Source organism: Anolis carolinensis, chromosome 2 (assembly GCF_035594765.1).
Source record: "Anolis carolinensis isolate JA03-04 chromosome 2, rAnoCar3.1.pri, whole genome shotgun sequence".
In the NCBI taxonomy this organism is placed as follows: domain Eukaryota; kingdom Metazoa; phylum Chordata; class Lepidosauria; order Squamata; family Dactyloidae; genus Anolis; species Anolis carolinensis.
In genome coordinates this window covers 40,629,859-40,649,128 of record NC_085842.1, presented here as the reverse complement: position 1 = coordinate 40,649,128, position 19,270 = coordinate 40,629,859, and the positions used below count along the sequence as shown (strand labels likewise).

At 40.0% G+C, this 19,270-nt stretch overlaps 1 protein-coding gene across 2 annotated transcripts in view; it reads right to left on the bottom strand.

Annotated features, from left to right (window-relative positions):
* Window positions 1-2,229: 2,229 nt before the first annotated feature.
* The window catches only part of atxn7 (ataxin 7), a 150,980-nt gene continuing 133,939 nt past the window's right edge, over window positions 2,230-19,270 (bottom strand). For both annotated transcript variants that reach the window (XM_062969679.1, XM_062969680.1), the window contains 6 exons: window positions 17,420-17,502; window positions 15,141-15,409; window positions 12,810-13,008; window positions 11,808-11,929; window positions 9,322-10,273; window positions 2,230-7,946 (listed from right to left, as the gene is read on the bottom strand). In XM_062969679.1, coding sequence (XP_062825749.1) covers window positions 7,929-7,946; window positions 9,322-10,273; window positions 11,808-11,929; window positions 12,810-13,008; window positions 15,141-15,409; window positions 17,420-17,502 — 1,643 coding nt within the window. In that variant the 3' untranslated portion in view covers window positions 2,230-7,928. The remainder of the gene's footprint in view (window positions 7,947-9,321; window positions 10,274-11,807; window positions 11,930-12,809; window positions 13,009-15,140; window positions 15,410-17,419; window positions 17,503-19,270) is intronic.

The following is a 19,270-nucleotide window of genomic DNA, read 5'->3' as shown; positions in this document are numbered from 1 at the left end:
TAGATGCCTTGATCCTATACAGATACTCTTGATAGACCACATAAAATGTATCATTGACTGACCTCTTTAGGAGGGAGCCAGTACAAATACATTTGGGTCAAGTTATAGTTGAAAACTAAATGGCTCTTGGAGGTCACCTTGTATAACCTTCTGCTGAATGAATGCAGGATGTGGCAATAAGGATCCTTGCTGGATGAATCATCCAATGCTGTCTTGATCAAGTGGTTTGTCCAGTACATACTCCCGTCTTAAAAACTCATCTCAATCATTCTGAATGAACTAACAAAACATGATTAGTTCAATAATTCTCTTGAGAAAGCCTTTTGTGTTCTTTTTAGACTTCCAGACTTTCATATATTAAAAGGCTGAGCAAATGTTTTTAATCTGAGTCCCCATTGAATCCCTGATGGCTTTACCACTACTTTCTGTACAAAATGTTTTATGGTGAAACACACACAGCTTAGCATAGGAAACAGGAAGACTCCCGAGAGCTTGCCCTTAGTTGTTACTCAAAACACCTCTCAATCCTTTTATGAATAGAGGACTGAAAGGTGTCTATAGTACAGACTTATGGGAGAAACTATTTGACTTTAAGCATTTACAGTTCTGATCTTTGTAGATTTGATTGTTCATGGACTTAATTAAAAATGTTCTATGAATCACTAGGGACTTCATCATATGTAATAAAGCAGCATTCATACACATTTAAGAAACTGCAACTGATGGAGCCCATCACATAATGCAAGGTTCTACCGTGGTTCCCAGGTACTTCGACCTTTTTAAAGTGTGGGTTTTTCCAATGATTCTTAAGTCACTTGGCAATTGGCTTTTTCAATTCCCCAGGTAGAGCCGGGGAAAATGGCCAATTTCCCCATATGATGTTAATCCGTTGCCTACTTGTAAAAACGATGACGCTGGGAAAGGAGCCAAAATGCCAATTTCCCTGACGATCGCCAATGCAGAGGTTTGGGAAAAGATCAGGGTTAATTTAAAACCACTTCCTAGCGATCCAGGGTGTTTTTTGTTTGTTTGTTTTTTAAAAGATAATCAAAATCCTGGAGGGACAATGGGAGGAAACAAATCTCTACCTTGTGATGGTAAATCAAATGGATAAATCCTAAAGAAAGCATAGAAAAATAGATATGATGGGGCTAGGAAAATCATCAGTTTAATTTCCAAACAGGACTTTGTGGAGCTTAAGGGAAAACCAACTATCCCAAACGCTTTACTTATCCCGTGGGATGAAGTCATCGGTCTTTTCAGTGTGACTACTATCACTTGCCTCTAGTCATACTGGAGCACCTAGAGCAGTGGTTTTCAACCTGTGGGTCCCCAGGTGTTTTGGCTTACAGGCCCCAGGAATCCCAGCCAGTTTACTATCTGTTAGGATTTCTGGGAGTTGAAGGCCAAAACATCTGGGGACCCACAGGTTGAGATTTCTAGGGAAAACACCTCTCTAGGTCCACCAATACAATTCCAATTGAAGTTGACCAGAGTCATGCTAGAAGACGTAGAAATTCTGAGAGATGTTATCTCAGGGGGAAAAAGACCATCTCTCTTTATTCATGGTTTTTCCTTTTCACAGGGCTCCTGTGCCCCTAACCACAGTGAATATGGAGAGCACTATTATTTCCCCACTTTGCTGGGCCCCCAAAACCTGGATCAGTTTACATCAATAATTCTGTGGTTTCCCACTGTTCTAAACCACCCCTGCAAATGACATAAAGCAGTCTTCACTCCCTGGCTGCAAGACACACACAGATCCCTTCCACATTTGAAGTTCCAGCCTTGCCAAGAGGCTAACGGCCTCCTTAAACCCTCTAAAATCTGTCGAGAAGTGGATAATATCCACTCACCTTCATAACATGAATCTTAGCAGGCAATCAGATGCTTACAGAAGGCTGAATGCTTTTATCATACACACTTAACAGGTATCATAACTTCTACCTTGAGCTTCAATTGCTATGATCCTTGCCATTCATAAATCCCCTATGATTTATCTCAAAAGTGGTGTTTAAGGAGATACTCAAACCTGTGCCACATCACAGCGATTTGCAAACAGACGATAAGGAACCTGCCCCTCTTCAACCATTCTTTGTTGGCTTCGTTATGAAGCAGACACATACTGTGCACCTCATAAAGACACCCTAAGGATTTTAGTGCCTTGTTTCAGTCATATCTTGTTTATTCAACAAATTAATTTCCTGGTCATGAAGCAAAAGCACAACGTTTTTCTTATAAATAGTATAAATTATTTTATTTACAGAAACTTGTTACAAAACAAATAGACTATATATTTCTCTTCTTTTAAATATCCAAAGTAATTTTTTTCTACCCCATGACATTTGTTCATGTATTATACAGCAGCCAACACAAAAGTTCAGCTCTGAGCAGATGCTCTTGAATATGTATACAAATTATCAAACTATTCACACATTTTACACAGGAGATTGCTTCCCCACCCCTCTCTGTGGAGCCAGGCTCAACTCCAAAAGCAAGAAGCTTCCATGGCCTACATTCTCATTGACATTATGTAGTGCTCATTAAAAATAATAATAACAATAATAATAATAATAATAATCACCTTTCATAAAAAGTAGGATATTTTGCACAAAGCAGTTAAAATAACAGGTTTTCTGCTGAAGGAAAGCAAAACAATCTTTTTCAAGTCAAATCCCCTTCACCATACGATTTCCCCATTTTACCCAAGAGACAAACAGAAACAAAAGAATCCTTGGCAATAGTAACTCTTGCCGGAAGACAACTTACCGGAAGATGATGGGTTGGAATCACACTAGGAACACAAGCGTACTGCGAACCTCTCCCATTCAACCCTCACTTGAATGGACAGGAAATTGTGCCTTTGCAGAATTCCCCATTCATTCCCCATGAAGTTTTTTTTAGACAAGACAGAGGTTGTTGGTGGCCTGTGTTGGTAGTCTGCAAATTGCTTTGAGAGGTAACTTTATCTTTTTCCCATAATACAAAATAATGTCAACATTCTGTATCTAAAGTTCTAGCCGATACCAACAGAAGAACAGTTATTCAAATTTTATTAATTGAATATATCTCCAGAACCTTTGGCATTATTTATGAACTGGGGACTTGCTTCAGACTGGTCTACTGCTTTGCTTCACTTTTTATTATTCCTCTCTGTCTACTGGAAAGTCATATGTAGGTGGGAAAAGCAAGCTCCAATTTATGTTTTTTTTAACAGAACATTCAAGTCTTTAAAGGAGAAGCTGTCTAAAAAACAGTCCAAGCTTAAAATCTAGATATATAAATCAGGCACTTTCAGTTTTTCCATTAGTCTGAAACCATGTAAAGACTCTCTCTCACACATACACACACACACACACACACACACACAAAGGTGCACGCATGTGGGCACGCACACAGGCACACACACACACACGTACACACATGCACATTCAAACAAAATGCTAAAAAGAAAAAATAAGCAGTGTGTCACAACTCAAATGTTGTCTTCTGGGACTCAGGCAACTGTAAGCAATGTTGTGTATACCAGAGCAGGCCAACAATTTGCAACCAGATGCCACACAGCCTCACCACTTAGAACAGCCATGGGAAAACTCCAGCCCTCCAGGTGTTTTGGACTTCAAATCCCACAATTCCTAACAGCCGATATCGGCTGTTAGGAATTGTGGGATTTGAAGTCCAAAACACCTGGAGGGCTGGTGTTTGCCCATGCCTGGCTTAGAAGGAAAGTGACGCCTGTGGGCCCTGGACTGCGGCGTCAGAACCTTCCTTTGTATCCAGCAACTCCCAAGACATTAAAATAAGGGACACGGTTTTCCCCACTTCCCAAAGCAGAGGCATCCCTTAAAAACTGCAAATAGGCATGTTAAGCTATTGGCTTGGCAGTGAACCACTTCAAATGATAAAAAGGGTATTTGCTTTTTTTTTCTTTTTAATTAATAAATACTAGATGATTTTTTTTCAATTGTACCAAAAACTGGATATAAGAAAAAAAGACCTGTGCAAAAATACATATTTAAATATGTACAATCAATTAACAAAATATGTCTTCTGAAATAGGGATACTTCAATATTTATAATAGAACAAGAAATTCCAAAATAAAGATACAAAAGTATGGGTTTCATTATTTCATATAATTCTTTGTTCATCATTGCAACAATTTTTTTTCCTTTTAGGTTAAGAAAACTGCAGGAGTCATCATGAGAAGCTGGAAAGACTATAAAAACTGTATCTTAAATTAATACCAAAATCTCTCTAAGAAACAACCCAGCCACTGCAAATCTCGCAAGATAAATTAAAATTTTGAAATTTCCTTAATTATATATACAGTAAGAATGTGGTCAGACATTAAAAGCTTCAAAAACAATGATTCCATTCATTACTTAAGCTCCCCAAATGGAATATTGTTTGTATCATAGTTAAGCAAGTCTACACTGTGAGGGCAGGCATAAAGTTAAGATGTCCTCTAACTCTCTTCATGGCAATTTTTAAAATTATAAGCCATTGCAGACAGGTATAGGACACAATTCCACCCTGGAATGCCTCTTACATACCTGCTTCCTCCACAGATTTGTGCAAGAGCATGGCTGTGTTTGTATGTAGCTCCCATCTTGGTCAACATGGCTTGTAATACAGACATTCACAGTGGGAATTGGGTCCAAGGCTTCAACCCTTTTCAATTAAACACAGTGGTTAATAACAAGACTTTTCATACTGCATGTTTTCCCCCCAAGAAGCCTGGGACTTGCTGTGATCTTTTCAGAGCAATATATTTATAAAACAAACGTGTTTTTTTTAGTACTTAAAGCCACTAAAGTTTCAACTTATGAAAAAATCTGTTGGCCTTCAAAGGTAAATCTATCAAAACCAAATTGCACTTGTGATTGAAAATATCCAACACATGGGATGGAGCCTGCATTGATTTCTCTCTCTCTCTCTTTCTGCAGAGCAGATGCGTTACTTTGGTTGTACCCTCCCCCTCCCAAAATAAGCCAATTCACAATTGGTTTTTTTAAATTTACAGGATCCTTGATAAACTGAGGGGTTGTTTAAAACTCCCCCACCGCCCAGCATGCAGTCATTTTAAATATTTGCATAATCATCACCATTCAAAAGTATTTTCATTTCCTTTTCTTAGAAAAACAATAACACATGATCTTTTGTGATTTCAAGGCTTTAGAGTTGTCTGCATAGAGTCTTGTTGCTTCACTGTGTTCTAGCAATTCAGTAGCAAATTTTGCGTCGATTTGGAAAAACCTCAATAGTGAAAAAAAAAAAACAGCAAAGAAAAATCCCAAGCAGCTCTTGATGCTGCTTCTGGTGGCTTTACAATCCCTGATGTGCAATTTGCCACCGTAGGAGGGAGAGAGACTGGGCTGCGGGAACGAGACAGGCTCAGATTGTCTAATCTCAGCAAGATCTGGTGGCCCTTTAAGGCAGAAGTCTTCAGGCACGTTCCATTGGGAGCTACTCCTGCACAAGCCCAGTTGGGTCGATTCAGACAACACCTTTTCTTCCTCAGGGTCTCCACTTTTGGGCCACACAGTTCAAAGAAGTATGGAAAGCAACCAGGACTGCTGTATTTCTTCAGTTCTAAGACACACTCCCCCCCCCACCCCTGCCATATAAACATTTCTAAAGTTGTGGTCACTTTAGAATTGCAGGTGCATCTTAGATTCAGTTTTTTCCAGAATTTTTCCACACTTTGAAGATGAAACCACAAAATGTGTTTTTACATGGAAATTGCACCTCCAAATTTCATCATTATTGCTCCATCCTGCTCTTGCTATTCTACTGGAATAAAGTGGCATGCTCTGCAAGTGTGGAGCCACCATTATTTCATTCTAGTGGAGCTTACTCAGCCACAATTAGGAAGCTTGGGTTGTATCTTTGAAACCACCTACGCAAACAGTTGAGTTACTATGTTTTGTTCATTTTGATCCCTTACTTGCACATCAAATGTTGTCAATACAATTGTACTACAAAGCTACACTGAAATGAAAAGTCATTGTGTATACTGAAGGAATTCTAAAAGATATTCTAAGAATTATTTTAGAATCAAAGCTTTTTGTCGTTGTTGATGATACTGACATTAGTGTGCATCTTAGAATCAAAGAAATACGGAAGGTGATCTGACAAGTATCTCAAGGTGCAGTGGGCTCTGTAGCTGCCACTCGGAGAAGGCGTGGAAGTCTAGCATACTGAACAGAGCCCAAAGCTAGTTGGTAATGCCCAGTCTAAGTTGCCACTTGCAAGAAAGAGCTTTCACTGGGGAAGAAATGGCTGTCTGAATTCACAATCCAACACACACTCCATTAAATCAACAGGAAACGTGGGGTTTTTTTTGTACATACATATTTGCAGTAGGAAAGCCCCTCATGGATTATACCCTATGGTTTTGGACAGATATTTCCTTTCCTTTCACATAAATGGTTTGACATTCCAGATTGTATTTCAAGATCCACTTACTGCTGGAAAGAACCAGATCAAAAGAGAATATTAAAGCCCTTCTAAGTTTTGATCCCTCCCCTAAAAAAAACCTTGTGGGGTTAAATAAGCATCTGGGATCAGATAACATGTCTAAAACATTCCCCTGTTGTGTACAGGATGGCGACACAAGGATGCAGTTGAACACTGAGCTCAGAGTTTGAACTGGCACTTATGCAGTCATCAGAATAATCTGAACACAGACTTTATAAAATGGGATGATGAGATCAACTTACTGGGAAGTATTTCTACAGGAAGAAAAAAACAAAGAAGCACTGAGAATTCAGTGTCTTAAACTGTTTCAGTTTAGTGAGTTTGTGTTTCAGTTTTGTATTCCACCCCTGCTCCAAGGGTTGGATGGTACAACCAACTTCCATTGGCATTTTCTTGTTTCCCCACCCACCTGCTCCAAACAACAAAGGCTTATGGCATACAGTATAGGTCAAGAAATGTTTTCTTTGGGAATAGTTTTAGAGGTCATTTGCCATTCTGGATCTGAAAGTGGTTAATGTATGTTTTAAAATCAAAGCAATTTTGTTTAAAATCAAGCAGGCGCAGCCCTCATCCAAACAGTGCCACTATGCAGCCTCCATTCATTTCCATAAGCCTTGTAAAGGGGCTCCCCACTGGAATAAACAAAGGCTGTTAAGCAGCTGCACTTGGTGGGTGCTGCCTATAAAATTATTCTGTACCATGTGATTTCATTATTGATACATACTTTTCCTTTTTGAGTGATGGAGACATCATGCACTAAAAGGAAAGCATGTGCTTGTTTTTTAGAATTCCTGACAGCTTCTTATCCCAAATTGTTTTTATCCCAAAATGCTGGGCAAATGTAGACTTTGTTTTTAAATTGTGCTATTTTTGTATTCCAATCAAGGAACATTGCTATAAAACACTAAAGCCATATTCCCTTCTTGAGGGCTTCTTCTTTTTCTTCTTCTTCTTTTTCTTCTTCTTCTTTTTATTGTGCCTAACACATTGTGCCCCCCTTCTTGAGGGTTTTTCACTGGTGTCAACCTGGCAATCAGTTATGCCTATGACACCATCAGAAGAAAAGAAAAAAACAAGTCCACAGTAATGTTCTTTCCCAAACTTTGCTTTGCCCAACCAATCTAGATCAAATAGTGGCAAGTTGATGTATTCCTGTAAGTAAAATCTGACAGGGATTTGTAGCAAGAGGTCCAGACCACAGGTAACACTGATAGGAACAATCCTGTGGCTGAACAGCAATCCAGTGTCCATTTCCAAGCTTCGCTGCTACAGACATGGCTTCAGGAAAACTCCTTGATTGGGTGACAGTCCAGTAGATTTCCACACCTGAGGACCGCGGGAAATTGGGAGAACTCAAAAAGGCATCTTGGAGTCCAGAATTTCCAGATGGAGTTTTTTTTCCGCTTGTAGTGAAAATAATCCAGTTTTATCACGGTACTGTCAACTGTTAGGGACGAGCCTTTGGCTTTTACACAAAGGGAGGGAAAGGGGGGGGGGAAAGAAAGGGATAAACGAATAAATATGAAGAGATTCAATTGATAAAACCATACTCAGTGATGTAATTTAGAATACTAAATATATACACTTTGGCAAATCCAGTGATACATGTAATTGCTTGTTAGTTTGGGAGTGAAAACTATTCCCATTGAATTACCATCAATAATATTTTTAGAAAGAGCTCTGCATTGTAAGTGAAAATACCCCAAGGGCACCACATCCAACCAGATCTCTGGGTAGTACTTGAATGAAAGACTACTAAGAAAAACCAGGAACTGGCAGACCACCTCTGAATATTAAGAGAAGCCTATGAAATTCATGTGGATGCTGTAAATTGACAGATGAAGATACGCATACACTGTGTTGAAAAGGAACGAACCCAGATCCTACCTCTTATGAGACATGAGAAAGCACTGGCAGTTACCAAGGCTTAATATGCTCACTGATCAATAGCATGATTTTGTGCCACTGGAAAATCCTACCACTGGTCCAAATGTCATTCTCCAAACAGTTTGTTTTTTACTGTTATCAAATTAACCATGGGCAACATTTCTGCCTCTACAAGCAGGCTACATGTGGCTGCTAAGTTCAAATGCATAGTATATTACCATAATGTACACTTGAGTTGATTTTTGAGGCACACCTGACCTCTTCCAAGCTGCTTATGTCTGATTCAGATCTCATGGATTATACTGGGCCATATATATTTTGTTATCTCAAACGTTAGCCCTATTTCTGGGTATATGACCTGCTGAGTCCAAAATGGTGTCCATTCCCCCCATCAGCTCTAGTTTTTGCGATACAGAACATGTGCCATATACCAGTCACCATCTGCTGGCCCAAAGAAAATCATGATAACCATATTTAAGAAACTAGAGCTGATGTGGCTTATCAAATGCAATTTTCTGAATTAGTGTCCCATATGACTCCAGTAACAGGCTTAAAAACCAAGACACCAAGACTTTTTTTAGTTGGGCTGCAATATCTGTTGCTGGTTGTGATAACAAAATATCCAGATACGTGGCTATCTTTGCCTTTCTAGAATTGATCACAGATCTTGTTAAGTCCTGAAGGAACATGAGATTTACTACTCAGTCCCAATCATAAAAGTTTGAACAGAATGACTTATGAAATGCAACCAACCTTCATTGTGGAAGAAAAGTTGTGAAAGAATAGTTGAATTTTAATCCTCAAACAGTCCCTCCAATACATAATATGGACAACCAAAGATATCCATAATTGATTTTTCAAGCAAGACAAATACAGGAAGCATTTGAAACTGAACTTGTTCAGCAATTACAAATTCATCTGCATATAGATTTAACTTAAATAAAATGTCATACCTGATGAAGGACAGAATTGTTCACCAGTCCTTGTGTCCCTGGGATTGCACCAGTGTGTTTTGTGTGAATGTTGTTCACCGGTGGCAATTTGGCAACCTTGTTTGCTTTGCTGCTGCTGTTTATGCTGCTTGAACCAGGCGAGCACTTTCTTTTCTTTCCTATTAATTTATCTAGGGAAGGATGTGAATGTGAAAACCCGCTGTGCGAGTTTACACTCAGTTCACTGGACTGGTGGATGAATGGCCCCAACGAGAGGGTGGAGTCACCGCTGTTCACCATCACGCTCATTCGTTTTATCGATTCTGCAGGGCTCCCAGTTGGAGGGCCCCTCCCTGATTGGTCATGTTTGAGGCTAACCGAGTTAGCTTTACTAGTCATACAATTGAGGCCAACACTGTGGGATGAAGACATCACAGGTGAGTGATAAGAAGCCCCCGAGTTTCCAGAGTTAACCACACAGTTTTTCCTAAAGGATTCTGTGGAATGAGAAGAAGGTGCTGGCAGCGCAGAACTGTTTTTACGTTTCTTTCCTGAGCTGCCGCTACTGCTGTTGCTACTGGTACTGTTACAGTTGGCGCTGCTAGCGGAAGGTTCCTTAGGCTTAAAAGATTTGCTGGATTTCAATTTCTGAGGTTTGCTGGACAGAGGTGAAGGTACTGAGGAAAGCACTGGAGGTGTTGACGGGGACGTAGACACTTGTCTTGATTGCATACTGCAGGCAGGTTCTGCTGCACCAAAACTAGCAGGGTTGGCATTGAGCGTAGTCCCATGGGAAGGTACTGATTTACCACTAAGAGATAAACAGGAAGGAGACACAAGCACTGGCGGAGACATAGCTGTGGTGGGTAGGAGGAAGCCTGTTGTGCTGGCACCGTATTGGGACACAGGCGTTGAGCTTGTCCGGTGTGGAGCACGTACGGATGCAGTGTTGCTTGTCGCTGGAGGAATTTTCCTGGAGAGTAAGGGGGAAGAGATAGCGTGGTTTGTAGACAATACTGTTACGAAATCAAGAATCTTAACTGAGAGGCCCTAAGGAGGAACACTGGATGCATTCATATTCTCTATGCAGTCCCTCAGGACCAACGAAGGACCCCTCACAGGCCAACTTAGCCTATCTATGCTTTGCTCTTTCCAGAGTAATAAATCCTTGATAAACATCCTAAATCCTGAGGTTTGAAGCTAGCACAGGCTGCCTAGATCTTTCCTCTTTTTGGAATCAGCCCTTTTCTACCAATAGTCTCTTGTGGAAGATGCTGATGACATTTTCCCGTTGAAGAGAAAAGGGCAAAAAATAATTCTAGTCACAGGGAATAAAATACAGCATAACTGTGACCATGCATATGCTGTGTTTCAGATACTTTCTCAGAGTCTAGCCCAAATGACCCGTTTACCCATCCCAGTTCCAGACTGTGCAAATGAACAAGACACTGCTGTATGTCCAATAGGTAACAAAATCTGGACAACTAATCCTAGTCAACATGGGATTTATAAGCCTGCTTCTCTGTGCAGCTTCATCATATATTTCCCACTCCTTCCCCCTATATCAGTGATTCCCAAAGTGGGTGCTACCGCCCCCCCCCCCGGGTGGGCGCTGCAGCGATCCAGGGGGGCGGTGATGGCCACAGGTGCATTTGGGGGTGGGGCCAGGGGAGGCGGAGCTAGAGGAGTGGGCATGGCTTCTCCCAAGAGCCTGAGACAGGACTGAGAATCTATACCTCTCCTGAGGCGCTTGATGGGACACAGAGGATGGAGCTAGGGGCGGGGCCTCTTCCCAAGAGCGCGAGACAGGGCTGAGCCTCTGTATACCTCCCCTGAGGCGCTTGTTAGAACACGGGGGCGGGGTAGAGAGGTTCAGCCCCGTCAGGCACTCGGGAAGAGGCACTGCCCACTCCTATAGCCCCGCCTCCTGTGTCCTGGCAGGGGCCGCAGGACAGAGATAGAAGCTCAGCCCTGCCTCAGAACTCGTAGCTCCGCCCATCCCAGTCCTGGCCACCCATTTGTGGCCCCACCCACCTCCCCTCGCAGCCCTGCATCTTGGACTAGGGGAGAGGCTCCTTTTGAGCAGGAGCCACGCCCACTCCTCTAAGCCATGCCCCCTTCCAGGGGGCGCTGAGCAATATTTTTTCTGGAAAGGGGGCAGTAGGCCAAATAATTTTGGGAACCACTGCCCTATATCAATGTTTCATTTTTCAAAAGCAAAAGATAGAAATCTATATTGGTAGCTTCAGAAAACACCCCTTAAGGTTTTCTATTTAGTTCAATTTCTGGATCTAGTGTAAGTCAGTAATTTATCACCTAGGTTTCCTAGAGGTAATCATAACACCAGACATGGACCAAAAACCTATTGACAATTTCAGTTATTTTACAAATAATATTTAGTCATTTTCCCAACATCCAATAGAAAACACAATTTTTCTTCCCTTTGAATATGTGAGCAACAACATTTGACAATGAGACACACTGAAATCTCTTCAGTTTCTACTCACTTCCACATCTGCGAGTTAAGATGCTTGTCCACCATGGCATTAAGTGCACATCGGATATGGTTCCATCGTCTGTCAAACACGTAGTAACCTCTTCCAATTTGTCGACTACCAAATGTGCAAAACTGGGGGAGGAAGGAATATTCATAAGAAGCATTTCAGCTTATACAGTGTTCCCTCACTACTTCGCGGTTCACTTTTCGCGGATTCGCTATTTCACGGTTTTTTAATAAACTCTAAATGACTATTATAAATCATAAAAAATTACAATCTACAGCCTAAGGAAAGGAGGAAGGAAAAGCCAAAGGGAGAGAAAAGGAGGCCAAGCGGCAACACGTGGAGAAGGAAGCAATTTATCAACACACGATTGATTGATAAAAGACTTACAATAGTGTATAACTACTAAAATAATATATAAATATTAAAATTAAAATTAGTGTCTCTACTGCATGGATTTTCACTTATTGCGGGTGGTCCTGGAACCTAACCCCGCAATAAGTGAAGGAACACTGTATAACCCAATGCCTTCATTTTCTCTAAGTTCTCCAGGGAAAATCTATGGTCAGCTTCTGCTGGGGACTGACCACAGTCACCCTGGAGGACCTAGAGATTCCTAAAGAGAAAATATTAATCGAATTCGCCAATAATCAATCTGTAAAAGCTAAATCTCCAACTATGGAGGGCCAATTGTAGTTGCAAAAAAGAGCCACAAATCTGCTCATATGTGATTATAATACATCAAAGCACATGTCAGTTAATCGGACTGTTATCTTATGTTCTTTTTGTTTACTATAGCCTGATAGTTTTGTTGCAAAAGGATTCTCAGAACAGTAAACTACATACACCCCACAAAAATCCGATATCTACTTCAGCAACCATGACCAATCCAGTCACAAATTTTAAATCCGAATCCATAGATGCATTCTGATGCTCCTCCCTCTACAGAACAAAACCACAAATTTAGAAAACAAAGCTGTCACTTAGAAATGTCAACTAGGATCTTACAGCAGCTGGTTGAGGATGATGATCTGAATAAAGACAATCCAGTTTTTCAACAAGCTCTTCTTTTTCATCACATTCTCCCTCATCACTGGATAACCGAGATGCTGGTTCAGTGGCAGGCAGGGGAGCCTGTGGAGATTCATGTACTGACGAAGATTCACTAGGGGCATTCCCACTGTGCTGGGCTGGACAGCCTGGAGGCCTTCATGAAGGAGGAATCAACAAATAAGCACCATATTTCAGACCAATATATAATGTTTTCTAAAAATATTATTAGATGCATTTCTGCACAAATGCTTCGATCACACCAAACACGTTTCACAGACAAATGAACATGGTGCATCAGGGTTGTATTTATCAAACCTAAAACTCACCGGAAGTTTTTAACTAAAAACTGCAGATTAGACCAACATCAGTCAGAATAAAATATGGTTTTATGATATTTAAGACAAGTATTCAGTCAAGAAAATGTATCATAAAATAGCAGAACAAAATATATTGATAGCCATGAAAAAATGGACAGAATGAGAGAAGTACTCTTTATATTCATGTATAAATGTAGAAATGTTAGTCAAAATTGACTCAAAATACCTGGGTTGCCTTATCCATGGATCAATGTAAATATTGTACTTTAACTCTTATTTTTTTAAAAAAGAAACCATCTCCTTTTTTGAGTATAGAGGAGGTGGGAGCTTAGTCCACCCCAGGAAATCCTCGATAGGAAAATGATGATGGCCAGGGGGCAACTAGTTACCAGCGGTGACACTGGCATTGGCGCTTTCCCATCTCTGCCGAATGATCCTCGACTTATCCACAGGTCATATCAAAATCCATAAGTTTGGCCCCCAAACCTGCCCTCAACTTATACATGACATAGGCTTATACATAAGTATATATGGTATTATTCAATTTGATAGTCCTACACATCTTGGGAACCTGCTTTTGTTGGAGTATAATCTCAGTAGAGAAAAATTGTTCCTCTCAAATATGCCCTATAAAACTAAGGTGAATTCCAATTTCTTCTTAAATATATCTTCAAATATGAGAAACCAAACAAGCTACGTATAGCAATAATATGTTAAGTATTCTTGAAGCCAAAAATTTCACTTTGTTAAACTATTTTTTACAATTTAAAAAACACACCTACAAAAGGGCAAAGGTTTTATACTGCAGAAAACAAATCTGGATAAACTAGATGCATTTGAAACATAGTTTTTGTTCTCCATATCGACTGTTCTTGGACCTAAGATATGTCTATAACTGAAGTAGCAAAAAGTAATACAAAATGTATTTCTGGTTCATAGAACACATTTCTCTTTCTGATCAGTATTTTACTGTTTAAAAAATTAAAGTTGAAAAAAATCATGTCAACCAGCTACAAAATGGCCAATACGTTCACAATTATGAACCTTTCTCCCTTAGCACAACTGCTTAATAGTATATCCCCAAATCAATTTTATGCAAGTTACACAAAAAGGCTACTAGACAGTGTGTCATTGTTAAAAACATCCTAAGGAAAGCTGGCCTCACTAAATACTATGCATCTTTTGATTCCTGGTCCCCAATTCAGACCATGATAAGAGAATGTAGTCTTATGATGACCAAGCTTTTGTGGTATACTGTATTCATGTTTTCCAGTTGTAAAATAGATCACAATGACTTGCATCTAATTAGGATGGCTATATATTGCATTCAATATTGTAGATGCTATGTCAAACACAAAAAGAGGAGTACTGTTATGATTATATCTATGGGCTTTTCATAGAGAATTGCTTCACCTTTGGGTGACCAGAACACTGGAAGGATAAACCTTTGATCTGATCCAGTATGGTAGTTATATTCTTATTTATTCTGAAAACAGCTGTTAACTACACGTTATTAACCTGCTACTATGCCAACTGTAATGAGTTCAGTCCATTCAAATCTACCAAGGGCTTGGGAGAATGTCTGACTTCAGGAACGGAATGAACCACTGGTCTTGGTTAGTAGATAGTTGGGAATCCAATGTACTGTATTGTAAAATAACCTCACTGAGTTGCAAAAAAAATACAAATTTTAGTTTCAGTTAGGTCAAGAAAAAAAGAATGATGAATACTACAAACTCCTTGATTTGCTGCAGGGAAGGATCTCCACAGTGCTTGTAATGATATAGTAAAGCAAGGCCCAAACATTTTCAGTATTCATGATGCAGAATGTCACTACTCTCTTGTATTTGTTCACCAGGATATTGACAGAATCATAAAATTGGAAGAGAGGGTCAGCCAGTCCAATCCCTGCTGCAATGTAAGAACACACAATCAAAGTACCCCCAATGAATATTCAGATTGTATTTACCTTGGAAGACTGGGGGTGTGAGGTTTGGGTTTATTAGGTACTAAAGGCTTTGATTCTGTAGGAATAACTCCATGAGAATTTTGGTGCAGCTCCTGGGAAGTTCTTGAAGGTGAGGGATGTGGTTCCCTGAGAGGGGGCATCTGCTGCTGCTGATGATCCAAATGGCGCAGTAATTCTTTTTCCCTGGTTTTGCTTTTGTGCTCAGCAAGTAATACATCAAATCGCTTCCTCCGACCCTGCACAGCTCTCCGTTGAGTTAGGGAATGTGTCTGCAAATTAACGGGTTTAGATTATTCCAAGATGAAGGGAGAAAATTATTATTATTCAATTCATATAAAGGCCTGGAGGTCTTAGGAGGGCAGTCAAAATCTAGGCACCATGGGTTCTTACAGAGTCCTTTTGTGCAAACTGGAATTTGAGGTTAATACTAAAGGAAAGATAACTGACCAGGGAGGAATGTCTGTCTCAGGATTGGACCAAAGATATGACAGAAACCGAAAAGATTTTACTCACTATCAGCATTCCATCTACCAAAATATATGAACTAGCCTGCAGGGACATGTAACATGTGAAATTTCCAGGAAATACTAGTGAAAAGCATGTGTTATCTTTGCTTTTGACATTTTATAGTGTTCATAAAACACTAGTGGAACTTCTCATCCCCCAAAAAAGCAAATAGTATTCGCGGTTTTTGAGGACTATTCAAGAATTGCCATTCCATTATGTATCTAAATTCCTAACAGCTATTAAATTCCCCCAAAGGACTCAATCAGCTGAAATATTTCAACAGTACTAATTAAATATCATTGTTTAATATCATTAATACCACTTTAGGCATAGAGATTTCATTTAGCAAATACATGATGTTAGCTAGTGCTCCCTCTGCTGACAACACAACAGTTATGTGCAACCACAGAACGTTATATACTATTCTTCTGTACAGGACAATTAAAATACCATTAAGTTAAAATGGAATAAGAGTGAAGCATGCTGGGTCACTCCTACTCAGTTTCAAAGTAAATTATCTCATGTAATGAGTGAGGAAGAATGCCTGCTAAGTTGGCTGCGGCTACAGTTTGGATATAAGACTATTTCCAAAATTATTTAATATTGTTCTCATTCATTATCTATATCCGTAATAAAAGTGAAAACCTGTATGTGTGTATGTGGCACGGGTGTCTGCTAACACAGACAGACTCCGGCCTCCACAAACAGGCTATAGTTTCCAGTGCTGAGGAGCCACCAAGTCACTCCCATCCACTGACATTGCGGTTACAGCGAGCTCCATGAACATGTATCCCAACCCTTGCCAATATCCTTCCCAAACACTATGGCCCACCACCCAAGGAATGCTTTCATTTTGGGACCATTTAATCCTAGATTTTGCATCCAGAGAAACAGTGACCCCCACCAACAATGGACCAGGAACAAACTTTGCACAGAGAAGCCTCATGACCAACTGAACATACTGAAGGGGTTTGTGGGAATGGGCCTTAATTTTGGGAGTTGTAGTTCACATGCATCCAAAAAGCACTGAACCCAGCCAACAATGGATCTGGACCACACTTGGCACACAGACTCAACATTGCCTGCTGTGGATACTGACAGATGTTTTGGGACAATTGCCCTGGGAATCTGGGAGTTGTAGCAATTCACCCCCATCCAGAGAGCACTGCATCCAGGCGATGACCAGCCAACGACAGATCTGGACCACACTTGGCACACAGACCCAAAATGGCCAACTTTAAATACTGGCAGGTTTGGGGAGGATTGACCCATGCGTCTGGGAATTGTAGTTCACCCACTTCAAACAGAGAATACCTAACAATCAAAGACAAATAATGCCTTTTTCAAATAACCTGGCCATTGCTGGGTCCCCAAGTTAGTTTATATAATAAAATTCCAGTATCTGAATTTTCTATCAGAATTTCTTGCATGGTTGGCTTTGCTTTTCAATCTCAAAACAGCCATACATATCTGTGACTGCTATTATGCTAAGTCTCTAGGATGCCTCAATATTTTGAGATAGAGAAAGAGAGAAACAAGGGTACGTTTGTTCTGCTTGGGCTCTCAGTAACCCTACAAAGAAGTCAATGCACAGTCTGAACACATTTTAATAAAAAATGAATTTCCTGCTGCTGCAAGGAGGTCTTCCCAGACTTCCCATTAAGTCTTCATGACACCACTTCCTAAATTGCTTCTGGAGTTGTTTGGATGAACCAAATCACATTTGACCTTTCTGTTATTTCATTAAAAAATTCATAGAGAAGGCATCGTACCTTGCATGTCAAAGACCTAGTACAGGGTTTCTTGGTTTCCAAGTCAATGACACCACAATAGATATCAGGATCAAATTCTCTCTCTGTGAAGAAAAGCAAACAATCTGTTAGAAAACAAAACCTATTTACTGGCAGGTACAACTACTTACTGGCAGGTATAACAGGTACAAGAGGCTTCCACAGCCTCTTATACACCTCTGTACATCATGAAAACTTGACATAGATGTTGGAAATCCATGGGAGTTTCAGAACCCCAAAGGGCTGCAACAGCAGATAAAAGGCAATGAAGTCCAATTGGTTTCAAATGGGTTAGGGTTAGGGCATAAGAATAATTACAATTGCATGGCCACATTACAGTAGAGTCTCACTTATCCAACATAAACGGGCCGGCAGAATGTTGGATAAGCGAATATGTTGGATAATAAGGAGGCATTAAGGAAAAGCCTATTAAACATCAAATTAGGTTATGATTTTACAAATGAAGCACCAAAACATCATGTTAGACAACAAATTTGGCAGAAAAAGTAGTTCAATACGCAGTAATGCTATGTAGTAATTACTGTATTTACGAATTTAGCACCAAAATATCACAATATATTGAAAACATTGACTACAAAAATGCGTTGGATAATCCAGAACGTTGGATAAGCGAGTGTTGGATAAGTGAGACTCTACTGTATTAACAATTTGGTCTCACTGCATTATAGCTACAAAACTGTCTAATTTCAGCATTATACCCCTGCTCTGACTAATACTGAAGATGAAAGTAGTAGGTATACCCTTCCAAAACAAAGAACTTTTTATTATGCATGTGATTGGCGAAATCTGAAGACAGTCATCCACAGAAATTTCCAATGACACAAAGAAATAACACAACAGGACTATGTGTGCTTTTCTTGAGGTCTGAATTCCAGCAGTCAAAGCCACAAGCTAACATTCAGAATTTGCCACATCAAAACTTTGAAGTCAAAAACCACACAGAAAGATGTGTGCTATTTATAGGTTTACACTGGTTATTTCTTGCACGGGGAAAATGATTCTGTACCATTAAAATCTCCCATGCTCTTCAGTATATATGTGATGTGTCTGTGATAATTAAACATTGGGGGGTTCGATACCAGCAATATGAGCTCTAATTCTCCTTATCGTTGGTGCTAGTGGGACTCTGCTGATGCTGGACCACTGCCTGAATGCTGTAATGGACTACATAATAATGGCCAATAAACTAAACATGAAAGACTCTACTGATTAGTGATTTCCAAATTGGGGAACTAGGTAAGCAATTTCCTAGATTAGGCTGAATTCCGACTGAAGGAGCAGGAGGCTAACTTGGGAGTACAGTATTCTTACGTCTATCTTGTCACTGGAAACCCAACTGGACTATGCTTAGAGTATTAGAAGTCAGCTTTGCCCGGTCAGCCAGTTTTAGCCATTTCTGGATAGGGCAACCTGATCACACATTAACAGCCTCATGGGGAAACTACTGCAATGCACTCTGTGTATAACTGCCCTTTAAGATGACTCAGAATATGTGGTTAGAACAAAATGTAGCAACTAGATGACTAAGAGGACCAGCTTATAAGAGATGGTACAACATTTCTAAAGAAATTGCACTCACTACCATATGTTTGAATTGAAGGTACTGATAATAATATTAAAAGCCCTAAACAGTTTGGGACCTCAATATATCAAGGTGTGCTCTTCCTATATATGACATATATTGGGATCTGTTCAAAGTGTCCCACCAGAGAAAGCAATAAGCTATGTGAGAACATGGAGGAAGGCCTTCTCAGCCGTGTTACCCAATTTTGGGAATGCATTCTCCTTCAAGTCTCTATTGGCATTGCTCCT